At 34.2% G+C, this 15,527-nt stretch overlaps 1 protein-coding gene across 17 annotated transcripts in view; it reads left to right on the top strand.

The window, feature by feature from the left end:
- Positions 1–15,527, top strand: part of PAM (peptidylglycine alpha-amidating monooxygenase) — a 286,853-nt gene that overhangs the window by 259,615 nt on the left and 11,711 nt on the right. For all 17 annotated transcript variants that reach the window (XM_030927005.1, XM_030927006.1, XM_010372124.2 and 14 more), the window contains 6 exons: positions 828–944; positions 2,955–3,027; positions 4,587–4,797; positions 5,226–5,426; positions 7,556–7,671; positions 14,495–14,594. In XM_030927005.1, the coding sequence (XP_030782865.1) occupies positions 828–944; positions 2,955–3,027; positions 4,587–4,797; positions 5,226–5,426; positions 7,556–7,671; positions 14,495–14,594 (818 nt within the window). The remainder of the gene's footprint in view (positions 1–827; positions 945–2,954; positions 3,028–4,586; positions 4,798–5,225; positions 5,427–7,555; positions 7,672–14,494; positions 14,595–15,527) is intronic.

Raw genomic sequence — 15,527 nt, 5'->3', positions numbered from 1 at the left:
AATAAGTACCGTGTCTGTGATAATTGTGAATTTAAGGGATTATATTACTAACAATTTAAATAGAAATATAATTTTGAAAGTATATATATGAATATATGTCCATAATGTTTTATAATAACCTAAAAGGTACTGAGATTAAAAGCAGAAATTGTCATATTTAAGTTTTTAAATTAATTATTACATAGTTGTTCCTTTTATAGTTATAGAATAGCTGTTATTTGGTAAGTTTTATGCCTTTAAGCATATTTTTGTCTCGAGGATAGATTTGGTTTTATAACTTTTAAATACTTTGAACATTTCCTTTTATATCTCTATAATATGTATTCACATGTTGCACCTAAAGTATAACAAACATTTTGATCACTGCTGTTCCAGCTATTATCATTAATGACAAAGTTAAAATAAGTCATATTTTCTTTTGCAATTTGAAAGAAAATGTCTATTGAATGACTGCATACTCTTTTGAAGAGCTTTTGAAATTTTTCAGGTACATTAAGAGTTCTTGATCAATGTTTCTCAAACCCCAGTGAGCATAGGAACCACCCAGGGGTCTTGTGAAAATGCAGATTCAGTCCAGGAGGTCTGAAACTGCGTTTCCCAGCAATGCTAATGCTTCAGTTCCACTGACCACCCTGAGTAGCATGGTTCTACAGGTTAATGGTGTGTATTATAATCCAAATGACTGAAATGTGGTGGACAAAGAGTGAAGTCAAATACATTTGACCTCTTTTGATTTTGTATTTAGAATCTCAAATGAATGGTCTGCATTTCTCAATTTCATAGGAGTTTATGATTGTTTCATTTCCTATTTGCTGCATTTTGTTTAGCTCGTTTGACAGCAAGTTTGTTTACCAGCAAATAGGACTAGGACCAATTGAAGAAGACACTATTCTTGTCATAGATCCAAATAATGCTGCGGTACTCCAGTCCAGTGGAAAAAATCTGTGAGTTAAATGACTTATGTTGTTAAGACTTGTACTACATATATTGAGTGTAACATGTATCATAGAGTCTTGAAATTTGAGTGTGTTGTATAGCTGCACTTAAGAAAGCAGAAAACTAACTGGGCCATCCCATCTTTCATCTTCTAAATAGATGTTTCTAAATCTTGACTGAATATTAGAATCATCTGGGAAGCTCCAAAAAATTTAGATTCACTTGCCTGTTTGCCATTTGTATGTTTTCTTCTGAGAACTGTCTATTCAGGTCCTTGCCTATTTCATAATTGCTAAATGAGTATATTTGGAATGTTCTCACCTCAAAAAATGTTAAATATTTGAGGTGATGGATATGTTCATTAGCTTGATTTAATCACTCCACATTGTATACATATGTCATAACATCACATTGTACCCCATAAATGTATACAATGAAAATTTGTCAATTTTTCATTTAAAAAATTAGATTTAGATTTTGTATAGAGTGGGGCTAATAATCTTAAGTTCCCAGGTGATTTTAATATGTAGTCAAGCTTATTACATATTACATATGTAATACATATCTTGCATAGTTGATTAAGTGAGTTGCTGCTCAACCAGATCTAATGATGCAAAAAAATTCTTGAGCAGAAAAATTCTTCAGGACAACCAAACTCATCAAGTAATCATCATTAATAAAAAGAGCTTCTCTTTTTCCATCTCAAAGTGAATACTAAACAAATGTCATTTTTAGCATTCCTTATCATGCATATGTAATTTGGATTTGAAAACTGCTCATTATTTAGTCTTATTTCAAGATGGCAGTTAGCAGCCAAAAAAAAAAAAAAAAAGTTGGCTTATATTTATGGTTATTGAAAGAAGTGAGGGAGGCACTTGCTTATAGATCTCCTGAACTATTGTAACCTGACAGCTTCAGTAACTATACCCTTCTCCATCTGCTTAAGCACAGGGAAAGCCAGCTTCTTCACAAGGTGGGTAGCCACCATTTTGAGTGCAGCTGCTTGTGGAGATAATAATAATGCTGCTTAGAATTTTTTTAATAGCATTCTCAAGATGGTGTGTCAGGGGTGAAATGTTTGAACCTGTTTCATTGGTGCTCTATTCATTAACCAGAAACACCTTCATTCCAGAAAGGAATTAAAGGGAAGGCAGAACAACTACTGCTAAATCAGCTTAGCCATCGGTGGAGTATCTGTTTGAAAGCAAATCATAATCCTCACATTCAGTTGTCAAAACAGGGATCTAGTTCAGCTAATTAGTCAAAATCAGAGTGTTACAGTTATGGCTCATGAAAAAAAAAAAAATCTGTGTTGTCAACACTACACTAAGAGTAGAAGCTAACAGAGCTAGTGGATTGTCAGATATCATTGGACCAAACCACCTCAATGTATTGTCCGTGTGTCTGTTAGCTCAGTCCGGGTTCCTTACCCAGATCATTAAGATTGATTTGCCAGATTAACCTTCTCTAATGTTTATCTGGCTCACTATTTCACTTTGCTTAGATATTCACAGCCCATGTTGGCTGAAAGTTATGTGCTGTGGGTTTTACTGTCTTTAGTAGGCACTCTTTAAAGCCTTTGAGTTATATTATCTAATAGTTTATATTAACACATTACATTTCCTTGCAACATCTTTTAACCTCAAACTATATCAATCCATTTATGTTTCTTGAGACAGTTTTATACATATTTGTAAGATGTTAATATTTATGACCTTAGAACCTGTTTTTAAACTGATATTGTTTTCTCTAATATACCATACTTTTTCATAAACATTTGTAATGTATATGCAGGCTTAATTTATAAATTTTAATACTATTAAATACTACTTAAGGTTTGTCACAAGGAAATCTTATTATAACAGTTTTTTTAACAATTCATTTTGGCCTTTTCTATAATAATGCAAGTATACATTTATCAATTTATAACTTTGTATTGTCTTTACAGAGTAATTAGAAAAATTTCTGTCACATATGCCTTGAGATATGTAATTAACACAAATATTTTTATTTTGCAGGTTTTACTTGCCACATGGCTTGAGTATAGATAAAGATGGGAATTATTGGGTCACAGACGTGGCTCTCCATCAGGTAGTCGTCCTTTTGGTAATATTCAAATTAGAAGCTAACAGAATTACGCTTTTGAAATGCTCTGGAGTTCTATGGGGTTTTTTGTTTATTTGTTTGTTTGTTTGTTTTTTCTTCTGTGACCCAGTAAGTTATAGCAAGAAAATAGAGCAGCCATGTCTTAGTTCAGCATGTTATAACAAAGTACTATAGACTGGGTGGCTTATAAACAGCAGAGATTTGTTTTTCACAGGTCTGGAGTCTGGAAGTTCAAGAACAGGGTGCCAGCACAGTTGAGTTCTAGCGAGGGCCCTCTTCTGGGTTATAGGTTGCTAATTTCTCATAGTATCCTTGCGTGGTCAGAGAGATAGAGTGACAGTAATCTCTGTTATCTCTTCTTATGGCACTAATCCCATTCATGAGAACTCTACCTTTTTGTCCTGATTACCTCCCAAAGGTCCCGCTTCGTATTACCTTCATATTGGGGGTTAGGATTTCAACATGTGAATTTGGATTTGAGACACAAACATTCAGTCTGTAACAATCCACATCTGAAATATTTCTTTTAGAACTCAATGCTAGGAAAAGCTAGTATGTAAATGATGAAGTCACACTTGTCCCTTGGGCCAGATGTGAAGCTTCACTCAAATAACTACATGGGCCCTCCCAACCATTTTCTGAAGTGTCTGCATTTGTCTTTATTCCCTCTGTTCCTAACTGTTGTTGTTGTTGTTGTTTGAGACAGGGTCTCACTCTGTCCCTTAGGCTGGAGTGCAGTGGCACGATTTTGGCTCACTATAGCCTCCACCATCCAGGCTGAGGTGATCCTCCCACCTTAGCCTCCCAAGTAGCTGGGACCACAGTCACACACCAGCATACTCGGCTAATTTTTTGAAATTTTTTGTAGAGATGGGATTTTGCCACGTTGCCCAGGCTGGTCTTGAATTCCTGGACTCATGCAATCCACCCACCTCAGCCTTGCAAAGTGCTGTAATTACAGATGTGGCCATCGTGCCTGGCCCTAAGTCTTATTTCTATTTTTTCACTTATGTTTTTGTTTTTTTCTTAAACTGCCTTAATCTTCTATAAATTGAGGCTAGGCCTCTAGTAAATGTATATTTATATATAAAAAGTCAAATTTGTGTTATTTTTAAAAGAAGTTATATCAAGTGTAATATGCTTTTTATGAATAGGTGGCAAACAACTTGGAAAACATCATCTCAGTAAACATTTATTGCTCATGTATTATCTGGAGTGCATTGTAGTATTAGCTAAGGAAAGACAAAAAGGAAACATCAGGGTGGACGGAACTGGGTATCCGTGTACTAGTCTCCATTCACCACTAATTAACCGGGTGATCTGGAGCAAATCACTTAATCTTCATAGGCTTTATTATCAAATGAAGCAACCAGACCAGATGATTTCTAGTATCCCATTCAGTTGTAAAATGTATTAATATCTTCTTTTAAATAGGTCTCTGGGAGGTTCTACTCCAATTGCTTGTGAAAGTGGTCTTAGTCATGTGAGCATAAATCACTAATAACCATGAAAAGTAGGTAAAGCTTTTGTTCCTTTTTAAAAAGGTGTTCAAACTGGATCCAAACAATAAAGAAGGCCCTATATTAATCTTGGGAAGGAGCATGCAACCAGGCAGTGACCAGAATCACTTCTGTCAACCCACTGATGTGGCTGTGGATCCAGGCACTGGAGCCATTTATGTATCAGATGGTTACTGCAACAGCAGGATTGTGCAGTTTTCACCAAGTGGAGAGTTCATCACACAGTGGGGAGAAGGTACCCAATAAGACTCTTAATCTCCAATTGTAATTCTTAGCCAGCATCACTGGGAACTCAATACTGGCCACCACTCACATTCTTTAAGCTGTAATTGTCCCCTACAGGGTCATTGTAACCTGGGTCATTGTGTGCATCCAGTTAGCTTGACACACACACACACACACACACACACACACACACACACACACACACACACGTCTTACAAGGAAAATAATGCATCCACCAAAAAACTGTCCAAATAGGGAGAAAATCTGTAATGCATTTGTGGGTAAAAGACATTATAAACTTATAAACTGCTTTACCTTATCTTTCCCCTGGCTCCAGGCATTTAATGGTTTACTATCATGAATTTAGAAACTTACTGGAGAGTCAAACTTTGGGTGATTTTTAAAATTGTGTATCTAAGGCTTTTCTTTGTTCTGCAGAGTCTTCAGGGAGCAGTCCTCTGCCAGGCCAGTTCACCGTTCCTCACAGCTTGGCCCTTGTGCCTCATTTGAGCCAATTGTGTGTGGCAGACCGGGAAAATGGTCGGATCCAGTGTTTTAAAACTGACACCAAAGAATTTGTGAGAGAGATTAAGCATTCATCATTTGGAAGAAATGTATTTGCAATTTCATATATACCAGGTATTTCATCTTAATACGTTTGTTGTCTTCTGTCCTACTGTACTCTATCCTTAAAAATTTTTTTATCTTAATGTACTCTTTTTATAAATTTCCTTTCTTGTTGGAGGTTGAAGATACATTATATTTCACATCTTAAAAGTATCTTAAAACTGTTAGTGTGTTCTAACTCAGTTTTGATTAAAGTACCACTATTCATTGTACAGAAACAATGAAGAACTCAAAGGATTTAACACCTGTTTGTAAGGGGTTAAAAATGTTCCCAAACATTGATTTTCATTTTCTCTTAATTATGATCATCTGCTCCAGTACTAAATAATTAATATTTGTCTTCACACATCAACAGATGGTATATGTGTGATAAAATCAGTATTCAAAATACTCGTTTCACATTTTTAAAAACAGTAGTGACCAATTTTTTTAAAAGATAAAATATGTAAAAATAAGTGTGGCTTATGCCTAAATACGAGGATAAATAATCAATAAAATCTTGAACTTTTTTCTCATTTTCATAACAGATTTTCTTGACTTTAAGAAAATCTGAAAAATAAGTCAGACTAATAAAATAAAATACATATAACATATTACAAAACAACTCACCATATTTTCTTTAAATAATGAACTACTGAAAATATATTTAATTTCTGAAATTTACATACAATTACAATATTTTAAAAATTGTAATTGACATAATTGTATATATTTGTAGAGTACAATGTGATATTTTGATGTATGTTTACAATGTGGAATGACTAAGTAAGGCTAATTAGCAAACCCATCACCTCACATACTTACCATGTTTTTATGGTGAAAATATTGAAAATATACTCTTTTCACAAAGGAGTGAAATGAGATCAATAACAGGGGGAATTTTTGAAAAATTCACAATTAAAAGGCACAATATATTTTAATAAAAATATTTATACCTGTATCAAAGTTGCATTGACTATTTATAGGTATTACTGCAATATTTATGTTTCTTATAAGTTACATATGGCTACTGTCTGGACCAAGCAGCCCCCCAGCTTATTTAGGACACAAAATCAAGGGACTCAGGTGACTGGATACAGAGCAAATTTGGCTTCCTCAAGGAATAAAGAAAAAGTAATAAGAAGTTCTCACAACTATGATTCCTTAGGTTGGTTTACCGCACATTTAAAGAAAAATTTGTCAGGACCATTTACTTAATAAAGAGGGTGATCAAGTTCATAATAAACAAAAATAAATTAAATATAAGAAGAAAATTATCAGTTGAGAAGGAATCTGGTTAAGAACAGAATCTAAGCAAAAGATAATCTTCTCTATAATTTTGCACAATAGTAATTGATGTTCAGTTTTTTTATAGTACATCCTAGAAAAAACTATAATCCTTCAAGAATAATGAAAATATCTTAAATGGTGGCTTAGCATTGTGAATAGTTTATTACGTTTTAATTCTTTGAAAATGTAGTGGTTCAATCATCTGAATTATTTATTTAATGTAAACATCACCATTTTCATTGTTCTGAATAAACAGTATTGTATTAGGAAATATAATTTTACTACAAAGTGTATTCATGGTGTGAAAATTAAAAATATGACCTTTTTTAATTAAGGAAAAATATGTATTTGATAATCTGAAATATGCATCTCATGTTTTCAAATTCCAGTTGTTTAAAATCAGATTGTTCTATATAGACTATAACTTCAGTTTTTTTCTTTGATTTTCTCTTGGATTTTCCATGTAACTATGGCAAATATTACTTATTTTTTAAAAGATCTGAGACTCCAAAATTATTGGCCTAAATAATCTGACTTTCCCCAATTCCTATTTAGGATGCCTGTAATAGCTATATATGCCTATTATATCTATGTATCAATATCTATGTATTCCTGATTTCTACTGACTTTCCAAGTGGAAGACACATTTCAGTTCCTGATTTTCATATTACAAGGAGGTTAGTCCACTAACCTGTTTGCCACTGATCTGGTTACTCAGGAGGAGACACTAAGTATTTTATATTCTACTTTTGTTGCCAATTGTAGGGACCAGCTTGACCCTAAATTTATTGTTTGCCTACTATACGTGGATATATTAGAAGTCCATTCTTGCCCATATTTTAAAGAAAGGTTAACTGGATTTGCTGTTGCAGGCTTGCTCTTCGCAGTGAATGGGAAGCCTCATTTTGGGGACCAAGAACCTGTACAAGGATTTGTGATGAACTTTTCCAATGGGGAAATTATAGACATCTTCAAGCCAGTGCGCAAGGTATTTACATATATTATCTAGGTTTCAATTTTCTTGAGAAGAAAACTAAAATATAAATCTTGGCATTCAATCTGCACTTGAATAGTTTTAGAAAAATTTTTAAGATGATGTGGTAACTTTCTTAGCAAAGTTGATGGGAGTGTTCTATTTTATTTTTTATTTTATATTTTATTTAGAATAAATGTCCTTGTCTATTCCTAGATCAGTTTCTTCAGATGCAAATTAGCATGTGTGCAGTTCGAAGGTTCTTAGTAGAACTGCACCTGCATATGATGGCAGGTTTTTAAATTCACTATAGTTAGAATACAAAAAATAAATCAGTCTCTTTCTGGTTTCATCCAAGTAGAGAAAACATCACATGTTAAGTGTACTCTTATAGTTCTCTTAGACCCAACAGAAATCTTGTTTGCTTTCTTTATTGCTATGACGGTACTAAGCAACAAGACTTGAAAATAGCACTTCCTGGAATTTATTCAAGTTCTAAAGATTTGGTTTAGTTAAGAAACTAAAAGCTACTTTTGGCTTCAAAAGTGTTTTCCCACTGTTTATTCTAACATGCTTTTTATAAACACAGCAACTGTGTTCAGTGTGCCCATGGTCCTTCTGTCTTCTCAGTGTACTTTCTCTGCAGTATGATTGCCAGAGTGATCAGAATGTTCTCTACACTGTATGAATGTGCTTGGAGTATATCAAATTTAGAAAATTCAGTCTGCTAAAATGCTGCAAATAAGTGTTATTCTTCAAAACATGTAAAGATTCATTGGTTTTAATTGGATCAAAATGCAACTATCATCAGCTACTGAACCAGGTTTATATCCTGACACTTAAAATGTTATATTATTTCTAAGATACGAGATTTGCTAATTTAAAAAACTTTAAAATACCTCAATATTATATTTTATTTTAATTAAATTTTAATGTTTAATTTTGTGGTTACATAGTACATGTTTATATTTATGGGGTACATGAGATATTTTAGCAAAGGTATACAATGTGTAATAATCACATCATAGAAAATTGGGTATCCATCCCCTCAAGCATTTATCCTTTGTGTTACAACAATCCAATTATACTCTTTCAGTTATTTTAAAAGGTACAATTAAATTATTATTGAATATAGTCCTACTGTTGTGCTATCAAATACTAGGTCTTATTCATTCAGATTTTAAAAAATCATTCTAATTAACCATCCCCACCTAACCCCCCACCACACACACACACACACACACACACACACACACACACACACACACTCTCACACACTGCCCAGCACCCTTCTGGGCTCTGGTAACCATCCTTCTGTTCTATATATCTATGAGTTTGATTGTTTTTTTAGATCCCACAAATAATTGAGAACATGTGATGTTTGTCTTTCTGTGCCTGGCTTATTTCATTTATAATGATCTCCAGTTCCATCCATGTTATTGCAAATGACAGAGTCTTATTCTTTTTGTGGCTGAATAATACTCCATTGTGTATATGTACCACATTTTCTTTATCCATTTAACTGTTGACAGACACTTAGGTTGCTTCCAAATCTTGGCTATTGTGAACAGTGCTGCAACAAATGTGGGAATGCAGATAGCTCTTTGATATACTGATTTCCTTTCTTTGGGCATATAACCAGCAATGGGATTGCTGGCTTATATGATACCTCTACTTTTAGTTTTTTGAGGAACCTCCAAACTGTTCGATATAGTTTTACTAATTTACATTCCCACCAACAGTATACAAGGGTTCCTTTTTCTCCACATCCTCATAGCATTTGTTATTGCCTGACTTTTAGATGAAAGTCATTTTAACTGGAGTTAGATGATATCTCATTGTAGTTTCGATTTGCATTTCTCTGATGATCAGTGATGTTGAGCACTTTTCCATATGTCTGTTTGCCATTTGTATGTCTTCTTTTGAAAAATGTCTTTTCAAATATTTTGCCCATTTTTTAAATTGGATTATTAGATTTTTACTATAGAATTGTTTGAGCTCCTTATATATTGTGGTTATTAATCCCTTGTTAGATGGGTAGTTTGCAAATTTTTTTTCTCATTCTGTGGGTTGTCTCTTCACATGGTTGATTGTTTCCTTTGCTGTGCAGACACTTTTTAACTTGATGTGATCCCATTTGTCTATTTTTGCATTGGTTGCCTGTGCTTGTAGGGTATTACTCAAAAAAAAATTTGCCCAGACAAATGTCCTGGAGTGTTTTCCCAGTGTTTTCTTGTGGAAATTACACAGTTTGAGGTCTTAGATTTAAGTCTTTAATCCATTTTGACTTGATTTTTGTATAAAGTGAGAGACGGGGATCAAGTATCATTCTTCTGCATGTGGATATCCAGTTTTCTCAGCACCATTTATTGAAGAGACTGTTCTTTCCCCAATGTATGTTCTTGGAAACTTTGTCAAAAATGAGTTCACTGTAGATGTGTGGATTTTCTTCCTGGGTTCTCTATGTGATTCCGTTGGTCTATGTGTCTGTTTTTATGGCAGTACCATGCTGTTTTGGTTACATAGCTCTGTAGTATAATTTGAAGTCAGGTAATATGACTCCTCCAGTTTTGTTCTTTTTGCTCAGGTTAGCTTTGGCTATTCTGGGTCTTTTGTGATTTCATATAAATTTTAGAATTTTTTTCATTACTGTGAAGAATATTGATATTTGGATAGTGATTGCATTGAATCTGCAGATTGCTTTGGGTATATGGACATTTTAACAATATTGATTCTTCCAATCCATGAACATGGAATATCTTCCCTTGTGTGTGTCCTCTTCAGTGTTTTTCATCAGCATTTTATTGTTTTCATTGTAGAGATCTTTCACTTCTTTGGTTAGTTCCTAGGTATTTAATTTTATTTTTGGCCATTGTAAATAGGATTACATTTTCTATTTCTTTTTCAGATTGTTCACATTGGCATACAAAAATGCTGCTCATTTTTTATGTTGATTTTGTATCCTGCAACTTTACTGAATTTATCACTTCTACTAGTATTTTTGGTGGAGTCTTTAGGATTTTCCAAATATCATATCATATCATCTGCAAACAAGGATAATTTGACTCCTTCCTTTCCAATTTGATGTCCTTTATTTCTTTTTCTTGTCTAATTGCTCTAGCTAAGACTTCCAGTACTATGTTGAGTAACAGTGGTGAAAGTAAAATGCTTCAATGTTTTATTCATAGAAATTTGTCTGTTAGAATACTGACAGCTAGTCTGGTGTTTATCAAATTTTATTCCAGAGATATGCATTAAATACTTACTCTGTGTCAGGCATTATGCTAGGTACTAAGGGTACAAAGGTGAATAAGGGTATAAGGGTGAAAGAGACACAGCCTTTTCTTCACTGGAGCTTTTAGCCATAGTAACAGGATCTGAATATAACCAAAAGGAATCTAAACTAAAGATTCCCGTATAAATTCCTTTCTTTAGGTTTCTATTTATATAAACAAATAAAATTTTTCTAGAAATAGTTCACCAGAAAAGCAACAGGCAATGAAATCTCAAAGCATAGCAGCCCTGCAGAAAGAAATTCATTACGGTGATAATATTTTATTTCCAGTTTTTCAGATCCTTATTGATTATCCAGTCTTCATTACTGTGCCCCTTTGAGCTAACTTCCTCATGTCTGTTGGTAAAGGAAGTGAGATGCTTAACTTTCTCTCAGTTCTTTGCTTTGTATTAGTGGAGTGTTTGCCTTGCTTGTTCTTTTAATGATAATGTACTGTGTCAACCAGGATATTAACTTTTAATTTAAATATGCATCTAGAAATCAAAACTAAGTGCTAAGCAAGAGGCTAAACGAGCCTTAACCTCATAAAAATCTGAAGAGTTCTCAACTAAAATTTCCAAAGCATTGTGCCTTCATCAGATGTTAGGCAAAGAATGAGTCACAATATGTGGGTCAATTCAGCAAACTTGAAAAGACAGTCTCACTCCAAGATGAAGTTTGCTTTTCCTTTCAGTAAATAAGACTTGATATTACACCAAAACATAGAAATATATTCTGTGTTGACACAGTAAACTGAAATCAGTTTATAAATCTCTCAGAATTTTCATTTAATTAGATTATTATCACGAAGATTAATTTTGGGTGAAGGAAATAATATGGTCTATTGACTCCTGTGTAAAAAGAGATCCCTCTTCACGTCAAAGGTCAAGTTTTATGTAAGGAGATTGTGCCTCTGTTTGTGCATATCCACTCCTTATCTCATCTTACGTTTCAGTTCTCCATCTTCTACTATTACATTCTTTAGAGATGTTTCCATCTGAATGTAGGGACTCTGTTTTTATGTCTGTGCAGGGAAGCTTAGACAGTAGGACAATAAAGAAAATGGTTCTATCAGATGTTATCAAAAAGCTGTGAGAGAAAAATACACATTGTCACTCCCCAAGTCATTCCCCCTGTAATCAAAGGAAAGGCTTGTGGTCCCTCAATATCTGCTTTTATACACACTCTTCAGACAGGCATTTTTTGTCATCTTCTGTGTAGCAGCTCATATGGAAAAGGAAGAGAATGATCCCCAGCCTTCCATATCAAAAGAAAAAAAAAAGCCCAGATTTATGTTGTTTTTCCAACCTTCACTGTGATGATTAAAATGATAGTACTTGAGCTGAAAAGTTCACCTAAGTTAAATTACTTGTTCAAACTACATGGAGTAGCATACGTGGATCTCAAACCTAGGTCTTTCTGACTTTGAAATGTGCTTAACCTTTTCATTCCTGAAGTACACATTGGCTATGCCAAGGGCTATATTAAGCCACAACATGAACATTGTGCAACTTAGAAGAACTGTTTTACTTAATATTAAGTAGATTTAAACTTACTATGTTGAAGTAAACATTGTTATGCTATGGAATAGAGCACAACTTTCCCTATGAGTTTTTAAAATAAAATACAAGATTTTGAAGGCAGTTTGCTCCAGGCTTTGTCACCAGATGCCTGGTAAAGATACTATCATGCTTTTCTCATGTCAATTTTATTTTGCTGGGGGTACTTTAAAAGAAGAGTCTGCAAAGGCTAGATTAGAAGATCTTTAAATCTGTGTAGCTCTAAAAATACTAAAGCTTGGTCTTAAAATTTAACAACATAATTTTGTTTCAAATGACACAAAGCAGTAGAACAGTTCATTGAAAAGATTACAACTGAGTTCTTCTGATTGCAAGAAGATAGAGTCCCATCTATTAAGCCTCTCCCTGAGTTCCTGTAGTGGCCCCAAAGTACTGTATTTCTAGCAGAACCTTTGGCTCCATGGATCAGTGGGGCCAAGGTTCTGCTAGAAATACAGATTAGTGGCTCTCTCATTTGAGAGCCACTAATAAAGGTTTATTATTGTTGTTGCCTTGAATTTATGACATATTGTGATTTATGTAAAGCAAAGTTCTTAGCCAGCGAATAGTTTATACATTCCTTCCTCACCTTTATTTCCCCATCATTATATTTTTCCTATCAGAAAATATGAAGTATTCTACAACCATATGTTTTACAAAGAAATTTCTAAGAACATATTACGGTATAGAACAGGAGTGGCCTATCATTTGGTAGTCTTTTGCCATCCAATAACTGAACCTCCCAAAAAAGATGAACATTTAATGACAAGCCTGCAGGATTTCAGCAAGGCAGCATTTTGATTTCTGACTCTCTGTTTTCCTCTACACATTTGTCACAGCTTATTTAAGAGTATGAAAAAAATGAGACTCCTTGGCACAGCTATCTCATTTTTCTTTTCAGTGTGATAAACTTGATGATTTCTAAAGTACGACAGTATCTCCAGAGCATGTATTCTTCTGCTCCACCTAAACTGAGCTAGGAACAGTAGTTTGTCTCATTAGTACCCTTTGAACTCAGCACATCAGGTAGGCAGATGTTGGCTGATAAGCCCACTGTCTGGATACTCACTAGTTATATTTTTGATAACTGTGTATCCAGGCAGGACTTCTGGCCTCAAAGGTGACAGATGTTATCTATATCCTGCCAACTGCCAGACCCAGGGCACCTTTGGAGGCTTCCAGAGACAGATGGAAATGTCAGCAGCACAACATTTTAAGCCTTCTCTTCCAAGAACTAGTTTGGTGACCGCTAAAAGAAAGTCATAAAAGGATCTCCCCTGTCTCTTGTGTCCTCATAATGGAGATGACAATGATTTGAAACAGAGAAAGATATATTAAAATATAGAACATCTGAAGTAGGGACAAAAACCCAGGAAATACTTGGAGGTAACACTCAATTTGCTTCCTTTGCTGACTGAAAACATCACAAACATAAGACTTCAAGAGTATAAAACCCCACATTGCTACATATCTCTTAGTATATATTTCAAAAAATTAAATGTCCCAAATCTCTGAAATGATTTTTCTTATCGATAATATACAAATAGTTTTTAAGATAGCACATGATAGCTTGATGGGAATAATAAAAATTAATACCTAGACTTTTTTACTTGTACAAATTTTAAAAAGTAAATTTGATAGTTATTAAAAGGTAGAAGAAACTTGAAGGCAAAAATCAATATAAATAACTAGACATAATGTAACAACAAGTAAACAGTATTGTAAAAAATAATCTACCTATAAATTTTAACACTTAAAAGACTTGAAAGTCAGTGGTGGGGGTTCCTTAGCATTTCTCAGTGTTTAGAATTATGTCTGGAAGAGTCAGTACCCAAGAATGAATAAATGAATGACTCCCTTCAGCCTTGAGTTGCTTCAATAGGAAATATTTTGCTTTGGTTTGAGCAGTATGTTTTGTTGTTGACTTTGCTTTGTTTTTCTGCCTTTTCATGAAGGATTCAAGTAAAGGCTCACCACTTTAATGTGTGGCTTCTTATTTTGGCAGCACTTTGATATGCCTCATGATATTGTTGCATCTGAAGATGGGACCGTGTACATTGGAGATGCTCATACCAACACCGTGTGGAAGTTCACCTTGACTGAGAGTATGGTTTTCATAGTATTATTGTTCACATTTTCCCTCAGTTTGATTGCTTAAAAGCATATGAAACAAAAACATTTGCATTGCCTTTTTACTGATGAGAGTAGGAATCAAAGTATAAAGCAGTTGTTAAAAGACCTATTTGGTGTCCATTAAGTGGAAAGAAACATGATTTTTTTTTTTTTTTTGCTGGCACTTATTCCCTTGTTTCCACAGGAAATTCTTGATGCCTGAAGTACTGTCTGTTACATTAAAAGTCAACATTAATTCCAGCTTAGTTCCAGAAGGAGGGAGGGGGCTTTGGCAAAGCAGAGGGGTTGGCTTCTTTCCATAAGGCATCATTCCCATATGGCCCTTTAGCTCTCAGGAGCTGCTGAGCATCTAGAGATACCAGCATCTATATGAGACATATTATCCCAAAGAGGAAGCACTTTGAATTTTCTGCTTGGACTTCAGCTTTCCGAAATAACTGAATTGCTATATTTTCATGTAACTCAAAATGTTTTGTCTAAGTATAGATTTACTGCATCAGGATCCCACCAACTAGTTGTGGAGTTTTCTAATTGCAATTTGGACGTCATTTTTAATCCCTAAAAAGTAGACTAACTTTTTACCCCTAATATCATGCTAAAACAAATAAATTTTTTAAATTGAAGTGTACCAAATGCTTGATAGGACACAAACTTCAATGTCCAGAAATACTTTTAAAACATGGTAGGGCCCAAATAGGAGAAGGTGAGAGTGAGGAAAATAATTAGGGATGATAAATTTGAGGTATCAGGAGCTGCAACAGGTAGTTTTAGATAAAGGACAAAAACAAGATATGTAAACGATGAAGAAAAATATTAATTATAAAAGTGCAAACATAAATTATAAAAAGGCAGGAAGGCCGGGCGCGGTGGCTCAAGCCTGTAATCCCAGCACTTTGGGAGGCCGA

The sequence above is a fragment of the Rhinopithecus roxellana genome, chromosome 3 (assembly GCF_007565055.1).
Source record: "Rhinopithecus roxellana isolate Shanxi Qingling chromosome 3, ASM756505v1, whole genome shotgun sequence".
Lineage (NCBI taxonomy): Eukaryota > Metazoa > Chordata > Mammalia > Primates > Cercopithecidae > Rhinopithecus > Rhinopithecus roxellana.
This window is presented reverse-complemented; position numbering and strand designations above follow the sequence as displayed.